The sequence below is a fragment of the Nymphaea colorata genome, chromosome 2, assembly GCF_008831285.2.
Source record: "Nymphaea colorata isolate Beijing-Zhang1983 chromosome 2, ASM883128v2, whole genome shotgun sequence".
NCBI lineage: Eukaryota > Viridiplantae > Streptophyta > Magnoliopsida > Nymphaeales > Nymphaeaceae > Nymphaea > Nymphaea colorata.
In genome coordinates this window covers 12,405,181-12,415,547 of record NC_045139.1, presented here as the reverse complement: position 1 = coordinate 12,415,547, position 10,367 = coordinate 12,405,181, and the positions used below count along the sequence as shown (strand labels likewise).

Sequence of the window (10,367 nt, the reverse complement as noted above, 5' to 3'; positions counted from 1 at the left end):
ATAAGTATTAATTGATCACTAACTAAAATTAAATTTAACTTTCTAGTAGTTGGTGTGCATAAGACATTTTGTAAAACAATGTCTAATGAGATTTCTGTTTTAGCATCCCCATTGTGCGAACTCTACAATTTTTTTCCAGTTCCAACTAAAAGAACATCCTAAGCTCAATAAGGCCTGCAAATGGCTCTTAATTTGCCTGAATCAACAACTATGGAACTAAAGGTCTTGTATCCAATAACCATTCATTATCTTGACTGTTGGCCATGGTTGCAATAAGAAGCACTTGGGAAGAATTTAAGCCTAAAAAGAATGATTGAATTAACAACATTTTAAAGCTAAGATGTTTGTTGCCTCAGACTATTAGAGAGAGAAGAGAGAAAGGCTACTGATTATCTAAGGCTAAATTTGAACAATAAAGAGGCCTTCAGGCCAAGACTAAGAACTAGTGTTATTAAAATTCGTGTGCGTCAGTGACCGAGATACATGGACAAGCCCATGAAAAGTTCCATTAGAAGAACTCAAAATTATTTTACGGTGACTTAAAAATTACATAGGGTGCCCATATCAGATCTAGGCTGGTAACTCGTGTGCCCTTCAGCCAAAAAATTCCTGGCTCAAATGCTAGTGTGAATAGGCCTAATTCATCCTATTCAAATTGAATCCTTCCTAAATCGGTTCATTTTAAGATCTGATTCAATGTTCATAGAAAATCGGTAATTTTCGGCTTAATCACTCAAATAGGTAAAATTCTGGCATTTTAACTTGAATCGTCCATTTAGGGTAATTTCGTAGAGGCCCACCATTCTAGCATATTCTTCCAGCTTCTACCACCAAAATAGATGCAGATAAGTATAACCATTTTTTTTTCTTTAATGTGTTTTAAGAAATGCATGGCAAGCAAAACCAGTTATGTGCACTTCCCCGTGCATGAAAAATTATGCACATAGGATATATAATGACCAAAATGTCCTTGTGTAAGTTTTAAAAGAAAAAAATTAGAAAGACAAGGGGTTATGAAAAGGTTAAAAGTCTAAATTGTACCTCTGGTGTATATTTATGTGTGCACACCCTTGTGCACACAACTCAATCTCCATGACAAGAGCTTCACTACTTACCAAAAGGACAAATCACATTTTCTCGTTTCAGGAAATGGTTATTACAATAAGCTTTCTCTGCCCTGAATTCATTTGTTAGACCTTAACTGGTTGTAAATGTGAAAGTTAAAGAGAATGTTGTCCATCCAAATGGTGCAGAATTGCCATGAGACAGAAGCTCCCTTTCTTCTTCTAATTTCTCTCCAAATTCTGCAGTGTTATTGGGTTATTTATGTTTTTAATATTTTATCTTTCTTCCTTAAAGTTGTTTATTCTTTGATGTTATTTAAAAAACTTATTCTTCTTCTTCTGATTTTCTAATTTTTTAATTGTTATTTGATTTTTAAATTTAAAACACATTGTTTAATCAACCTGATTCACAAACCATTCCCATTCCAATTCCATTTGCCAATCCACACCTTTTGGCTGTCCAATTCGATTCAAAAACCAATTGTGATAACATTGTTATAAACCGAGTGTCTTGAGCAAACCTGAAAGGCCAGGACAACTCTTACCACACTTGGCAGATGATCATTCATCAACATACACAGCTAGAACTGAGAGTAAATTAGGCCAGTGTCTGTCCATTGATCCCTTATTGAAACTAAAAATACTCATTTCGAGTTATTCCGTATCCATAAAAGACAAGCACAATAGAACAGGGATATTCACATTTACACGACAAAAGATCTGAACAGTATAACCCTAATAATGTTAACAATGTGTTTCTCAATAAGATAGGATAAACCGAAGAGTTTCTAAAGCTGATGCATCCACGGGATTATGAGGCGTTTAACTATCACCTTGAATTATGGTTCATTGGTTCATAAACATTTCAAGCACCAAACAGAAAAATAGTACGAGGTTGGCTGGAATAAATTAGACTGAATGCTCGAGCAATTCTTGAGATACGTCACTGCAAATGGTATCAGAGCCATTCCTAGCCGCCTTCAAATCCAACACATGATTATACATGTTCCTTGGGAGGTGTTTGATGTCATGAAACATGTTGAGGCATTAAAAAAAAAAGGTTCAGTCAAAACACTGAGGCCCTTTCCAAGGCCAACCGTTTTAGCCTCATTGTTTTCACGGTGCACAAGTAAATGAAAACTTTCACCCATTGAGTACACCCTGACTCTTTCTTTTTTGTGCTCATGAGACACCCCACTTTGTGGATACTCATCAATAGGAGATGCGTTTGAATGACTTGAGAATATTCTCTCCTATTTCTTAAGTAATTATGATGATACATAAATGGGTTCAACTAATCGCTACCTTGTGCCCTAGTTGGTGAGCCCCTTTGACAGGTACCTGATTCGTGTTCTGCAGGATGCCAGGAACAGAACAGAACATCCAGTTCCTGGCATCCCAACAACAAGAAAGACAAACGTCCACGGTAGAGGCGAATTTGATTCGGCACGGAACAGACACTCCACACAACCTGGGGAGGCCGTTCCTCTGTGTCTACCCCGAAACGCCGAATAAATGTGAGTGCGCATCCCAAGTTTGTGTCGGCAGAACACGTGTTCCAATAGTCAAACGTCTCCCAGAGAGACAAACGAGACAGGAACAGATTTGTGTACATGCGCTCTGATGTGCTCTCCCACGCGTTGTGATGGCCGGGATGAAAAAGTTAACGCCTATAAGATATGACGAACATAATCACGAGATTGCCTTCTCATTATAACTAGTCATCCCCTTAACCAAAAGATTATGCACTTACATAACACTTTATCAGCATCACTGATGATATGGTACCAATGTTTAACGCACTCAGACACCTAGCCTAGCTACCACCATAATCGCCATCAACCAACACGATAAACCAACCAATAGATTGAACATTAATCAAGAGGGTTTAGAAATGCATTCAGTGACAGGCTATTATCGGCTTAATCATCAGTTCTTCGTGTTCTAGATTACTCGAGGCTGGGTGACCTATTTCTCAAGAAAACTTGGGCGAGGATGTAGCAAATGTGTGTTTCAGTATGCAGTTTAAAGAAAGTATCATAACCATCAAATGCTGCAGCCACGGCACTGTGCGTGCACACTGCACCCAACGAAGGTGCACCAGCCTATTTACCTCAGCATGTAACATAATGCATGGCTATCCTAGAGAGGCTGACTACAACATTCATCAGCATAGTCATGAAATTCTATATTTCATCACCTTCAACAACTTCCCATCGACTTCATATTCAAATCGTTATTACCATAAATCTTCATCATAGTAAGGTACCAACATCAAATTTTTGTAGTAGTGGCCACCAATCAGCACTAACACTATGATAAACAAAGTGATATATTGCAGGCTAACAGAAAGATCAAAACATGCACAAATTTAGCAGAGCAAGGAGTAAAAATAGTAGGGAAATCAGAACTAGTGCCTTTGATATAGAAAGCAGACATCATTTGAAGTTGCCACTTGAAAATGCAACCAATAAAATGCAGTGAAACTTTTCAAGCAGAACCGAGACAGCACTACCACATATGCCTAAATTAGCTAGACTGCCGGAAACCCACAGGTTATATGTCGCATATATTTACATGTTAAACATATATTTTCCATAGGGAGCATCTGAATTTGCAGCTTCAAAAATGCATTCTCCCTTCTTAATGGGTTCATAAGTAGAACAAAATATCAAATGTTGTTACAGGTAGAAGCCTGCCAGAAGATACCTACAGATTAAAAACATGAACAAAAATAGTCCAGGATAAACTATTGATGAATAAAAAACTACTGAGAATCACAGACAAAATAGAGAGCTACAGCTACTAAGCTCAAATGATCTTCAACAAAACATTGAGTAAAACAGGGAAGAGTGCTTAATAGGCATTTGAGCCGAAATGGTAAAAAGATGCACATCAACATTATAAAACGGCCATTGTCTAATAGACCCCCAGAGTATAGAGGAACTTAAGGTTCAAGAGGTCTCAGGAGTTTGCTGGGTGACTCCAAATTTTACCAATAACTTGTTGACTGAGTCTGGTGAACACACTTGGTATTTGACTTCACCTGTAGGGGCTAAAAGGATCTCAGCCAGTTCAAGCTTGTCAGAGGTTAAGCTTGTGCTGTCCATAGTCTTGCTCAGCACTTTCAATACCAACTGTACTGCCTCTTCTCTTGTGATATCATCCTTGTATTCTTGCTTAAGCATGGACTGTGCAGCTGGATTATTTGCTCCTATTGCAGCAGCCTTCCATCCTCCATAGTTTCCACTTGGGTCGCTCATGTACAATTGAAACCCAAAATTTTTGTCCCAACCAGCAAACAAGAATGACACACCAAATGGACGAAGCCCACCAAATTGTGTGTATCCCTGCTTCGTATCGCACAAAGATTGCACCAGTTGTTCAACAGGCATGGGTTCCTGGTAAGCATAAGCGTAACGTTGAGCTTGAATTCGAGCAGTGTTAATTAGGATGTTAGCATCAGACATGATCCCTGCCACAGCACATGCCAAATGGTCATCAATCTTATACATTTTCTCTGTGGACTTTGATGCCTGCAGCAGCTTTGATGTAACCTTTTTCTCCCCAACCAGCACAACTCCATCCTTGGCCAGGACCCCAATAGCGGTTCCAGCATTTCCTATAGCCTCCATTGCATACTCAACTTGGTAAAGCCGGCCTTCAGGAGAAAAGATGGTCGTTCGACTGTCATAGCGCCTAGACATCTTGCTTACTTACTGCAGAAAAGAAATGTCATGCCATTCTCAAATGGAGAAAAATACTTAGAATATGCTGATATGCAAGCACATGTACTATCTATAAAAAGGAGATGAACACAAAAAAAAACAGGACCCAAGAAATATTGCACATGCATAAGCCCTGTAAACAGATGCATGCTTATCCCACCATTTGATTCCCGTTTGCCAGAACCAAGCAAACCAAAAAATCGACATAAATAACCTCCTATACACAAACCAAAAATTATACTGCGAACTCAGAAGAGAATACGAACCCTCCAAATAGATAACGCCTATTACCGGTTCAACAAATTCAAGTAGCAGATTTGCGCCTATTGTCTCACAACATTTCTTTCAGCGACCGTCACAAATGTACCAGTACCATTCAACAAATCGACTACCCTACTCGAATCATGCGCTCAGCTGATTGAACAAGTGGTGGGCATCCAGATAACCTAGTTTTCCCATCCGATAAGTCAAATGGTCACGAGGCGCTACACTGGTTCAAGGCAAAGTTCAATGGCAACAAGATGCCAAGAATAACCTCTCCGGAAAACCTAATTTTAAAGAACAGCATATCATTCCCCAAACAAGAACCGAAACTGAAAGACAACTTTTCAAAAGTTAAGCCTCCAAAAAGGGGAAATTTGGTTATAGAAAAGACAATCTCAGGACGAAAAACAAACAAAAGTTTGATCGCGCCAATCTTGACAAACCCAACCATCACTCCGCAATAAAATCTACAGTCAGATCATGAAAGAAGTACCATTCATCCCCGCAAGACACGAAAAGAGAAACGGAAGAGGAGAAATTGCTAATAGAATATTAACATAGCACAATAGATCATAGAACCTCGTGATCAAAGTAGAGAACATTGCAAGAATTGACAGCAATAGAGGATGAGAAACGCAGAGTATCAAGAAATCTAATAACTAAAATGAAAATAGATCTCCCAAAAATGCATCTGACAGAAGAAACTAGATCAACGATACCGAGCGAGGGAGAGAGAGAGAGTTCGCTTACGAGTTCTGAAGCAGTTGCTGCAGTAGGAAGAAAACTTGGACGTTCGGTTTCCCCCTTCGCAGTCTCCGGACGCTCCTCGCGCGTATATATTGTGCTCCTTGGCCCTGCAAGGAACATTTTCACTTTGAAGCTCGCCTTTTGATAGCTATGCCAACATGGTGCCAAGTCGTTGTGGTCAGTAATTAGTATAAACTTTGTTTACCATAAGAACGGAATGAAATGATTCATTCAGATAGTGTTTGATGGCCAGGAATTCTGGAATTGGAAATATATTTCTGGAAATATATTTCCTGGAATAAAGGAATGAGAAAAATCTTTCCGATTCTCATTTCTAGAAATATATTTCTGTATTTGATGATAAAGAAATATATTTCTTAATTTTCAGGAAATTATTTCTTAGTTTGATAATAAGGAAACATATTTCCAGATTTCCATAATCTTTTGATAATAGTTTCTTAAACGCACGGATAAATAATAAAGTATAAACCATCTACCAAAGCACGACCAGCGATACAATGAACATGAAGATTACCAACAAGCATAAGAAGCCACAAAAAGTTGCAAATCTGCAAAAAGAATGAGAGAGAGAGAGAGAGAGCTGCAACAAGTCAGTTAGATATGTAAAGAAGTTGCTTAGATATTTTGCATTTCTCCTACTAATAAATAATCCCAAGTTTCACATGCTTAAACATCCATATCATGGAAGATGTTACCATAAAAAGAACAGCAAATTCAGTACGCATTTCAATTTTAAGTAACAGAACTATTTTATATGACAAAACCTTTCAAAGGCTTGGCCATCAACCCAACTGTCTGCATTTTGGACAAAGAATACACAATTATTTCCATAACAAGACTTGTCCTACACCAAAAAATGACCTCATCAGCAATGACAAAATATAGAATTTGCAGATTCAGCATGCTTCTACTATATAAAATTATAAATAAGTTAAACAACAAACATTAACAGCGAAGAACAAGAATAAAAGATACCATTGTTTGACAAGGAACAAGGAAAAAAAATAGTTATAACCATGTTTGATAAGCACACAAAATATATCTGATTGACAAGTGCACATCACACCTTGTGTCCGCGTATTTTACAACATTGATCACAATGTCATCTCTGCCGTTTCATGAGCATTTAAACAGTCATGTGTGGGATCATCTTAGACTTCTTTTCAAGTTTATTTTTTTCAGTAATTCACCACTAGTGCTCCCTAAATATTTTGAACACATAATAATATATTTTAGTTTGTCGTTTCCTTTGGCAGGTTTTTACCTCTTTTTTTTCTCATTGTCAGCCTTCTTCGGCAGAAAGAAATGTGTTTCAATAGAAGCCTGCAAATCAGTTCTGCAATTAGCTCCTTTCTTCACCAATTCTTCACAGTTAGGGGCTCTCAAAGCCTATTAACATATTGGTATTCTTCATTTTATATCTAAACTACTTCTACAAAGCAGAACTCGCAAAATTAAGCTAAAAATAAACTATGACATCAAGTTGACATTCCTGAAAAGTTAATCAAAACATGTATATATTCCCATCTCTAAACCTGCACATGGTTGTTCCAATAATTAGAACCCACAACATTATTCTTTTAAAAGAAAAGGTCTGATACGCAATGCTAGCGCGAGCCCCTCGCTGGTTTGATCGTACAAGCGGCCCACTCCAGCCCTCACATAAGACAGATTAAATGATCTTCAAGGACTAAAACTTGCTTTTCTTGATTGATTGTAAGCAAAGGTTACTTTTCAGTACATATCAAAAGCCTATGACCTTCCTTCCATTCGAATTAAACAACAAGAAATATTACATTTGATGCATGATTTAATTATATTCACTAGAAACCATTTGTTTCTTTTGGTGATTTTGTATTTTTTTTATTTTTGCTCTATGAATTTTTCGATAGAAAATGATTTTTCTTCTTCAAAATACTGATTCTGTGTTTCACTTTATGGCAGGGGACGTCCAGCACCATGAATACTGATCCTATGGTTCCTTCTTAACTTGAAAAAATTACAAGAAAGAAGGGTCGTCATTCCGGGCAAACCTTCCTATGTTGAAGAAACACTAGACTAATCATGTCAGTTTGAGGCTTATGCATCCTCTTGCACATTCTTACTTCCTGACTCAGAAGCTTTCCTCATTCGTAGTTGCTTGTGAAAAGAAGATGGCGCACGCACGGACAGGAAACCAGAAAACAAAAAGAACAAAGATGGCACAACGAAATGAAGGAAAATATTAGAACCCACCAAAAAGTTTAAAGGGGAACAGAAGCAAACTGACCTTGGCTTCAGGTAAGGGAGTATGAGAGAAGATGAAAAATAGCAGATGGAGCAGGAGGAGCAGGGGAGGGGAAAGCGATCCTCTGAGTTGTTCTTCTCTGTCTCAATCGACCCAACTACTTCAACGACAACAAAATCAGGCTATCTGCAAAACCAATGTCCCATTCCGCGTCAGACAAGCAAAGATCTGTTTCAGGTTTCTACCCCACACACGAGGGAAGGAGAGAGAGACACCACATTTTAAGGTTCGTCTTCCTACTGCGATCGATTAACGCCGAGATGGGGAGAGACTGAGACCGATCGAGGACATAAAGGGAGAGAGAGAAATAGAAGGGCAGGGCCAGCAACGACAAGCAAAGATCGAGGAAATGAGGGAGAGTAAGAATGTCAAAATCCTCACCTTATTAAGGAGCTTCACGAGGGAACGCCTTGAGTGGGGAAGGCTCGCGGCAGCAGGAAGGAGGCTGCGGCTTCACGGCGCGTGAGGACGAAGAGGCTGCGTTGCGTGAGGACGAAGAGGGCTGCGGCTGCGAGAGGCGAGAGAGAAGAGGCAGCGATAAAGCGACCGTGCTACAGCAGGAAGGAGGGGTGGAAATATGTTTCCCGGGATCGACATCAACGGTGGAAAATATAATTCAGCATTTGATACGCTGGAACTTTTTTAAAAATTTGAAACAAATTTTTTTAATTTAAAAAAAAATTGCTGGGACACTAAACTTAATAAAATAAGAAAAGTAAAGTAGAAAATTAAAGAAACACTCTTCAGTAGTATAATTGGTTATCGATTTGTATATTATAAAAACAATTCATGGCCACTTCCACACACACACAAATAAATAAATATATATATATATATATATATATATTTTCATTGTACGTTATATCTTAAAGGCATTGTTTTGATGCAACAACTAAACATATAGCATTAATTAACAATATGATCCTTTTGTTAATAAATTTAACAATTATTTGTAAAGTTGCATATATTAAATGCAAATTAAACACAAATTCAAAATCTTGCAGCGTACAAACAAGTAAATTGCATCTACATCCTTCCTTAAATTTCCATTTTACACAATAAACTTGAATACCATGACCATAGAAGAATGCATGTTTAGTAAGTTGGCTAAACAATCATATATAATAATAACCTCAACAATTATTATCAGGTTATTTGAAATGCATCTCTTGATTTAATCAGTTCATGTTATTTGAAGTTAACCTAATTTTGTACAAGATAGACAAAAAATTTAACAACTTGGCTAATGTACTAAAAAACAAGTCAAGTGGCCAATGATTTCTAACGACCATACATGCCGATTAGAGATAGCACGCAAAACAGTGAATATAATATGTGCATTCATTGTCATTCAGTATAAAAGCTCTCAATCAATTAAACGATCCACATATATTACTTGGTATATCATATTGTTGTCCACACAAATTTGAATTGTTTAATTTAAGTATTTCTTTCATTGTTGGTTTAAGAGATGCATCACATGTTTCAAGTGATCATGTACAAAGAGCAAGAAACTATTCAACTGCTTGAATTTTTTTCATTAATAACTTATAAAAAGTAATCATTTAATCTTTAGCTGACATATTTCAAAAATCATCAAATAAAATAGAGAAAAAAAATATCCCTGAACTCCTTGACAAATATAATGTTTTTGGCTTGGCATATCTGATTACATTAGTAGTTTCCAAGGACAAATATGATATGAATTGTTTCATGGTCTCCTTTTTCTCAATTATGAAAACCTTTACATACAAATGTATTTGGCTTGGCATATCTATATGTATTGGCATAGAACATTACAAAAAATTCCCTTATACAAAAGTATCAAAATTGGAGATTATTCGTGTTCTTAGTGAAAGGAAATCTATAGTGCTAGTGATGCAACTTTTTATTTTCCATTGACTTGCTTTGGTAGCTGCGTTTCTTGAAGTTCACCTACCTTGCTCTTTGCCACTAATTGCCGGAAGGTTAACTGATGACACCAACACTAGTTGGATCTTTAGTGACACCCTTGCTGAAGATGGACTGCAAAGTATAGCTACATTCTCCAAATGGGGCAGTCTGTAATGATGTCCTCTATGTTTTTGTCCTTTAATGAGATGAAATCCTGGAGGGGAGAAGGAAGAAGAAGATGACAAATGACATGACGGTGTGGTGATGAACTCTATAAAGAGAGCAACTGCAGTTCATTCTTCCTCTCTACTCTCATTTTGTTTCCTCGTCTAAATCACCATGGGTTCTTTTTTGAAAGCTTAG

At 37.4% G+C, this 10,367-nt stretch overlaps 1 protein-coding gene across 2 annotated transcripts; it reads right to left on the bottom strand.

Annotated features, from left to right (window-relative positions):
* Positions 1-3,799: 3,799 nt before the first annotated feature.
* Positions 3,800-8,693, bottom strand: LOC116248483 (proteasome subunit alpha type-4). Of its 2 annotated transcripts, XM_031621290.2 has the most exons (5): positions 8,493-8,693; positions 8,094-8,237; positions 6,339-6,372; positions 5,807-5,910; positions 3,800-4,783 (listed from the first exon to the last, which is right to left on the bottom strand). In XM_031621290.2, exon 5 carries the CDS (start codon positions 4,769-4,771, stop codon positions 4,019-4,021), a length of 753 nt encoding a protein of 250 aa, XP_031477150.1. In that variant the 5' UTR covers positions 4,772-4,783; positions 5,807-5,910; positions 6,339-6,372; positions 8,094-8,237; positions 8,493-8,693; the 3' UTR covers positions 3,800-4,018. The 2 variants fall into 2 exon arrangements, with proteins under 2 accessions (XP_031477150.1, XP_031477149.1); XM_031621289.2 differs by lacking the exon at positions 6,339-6,372 and having other exon boundaries at positions 8,493-8,692.
* Positions 8,694-10,367: the final 1,674 nt, after the last annotated feature.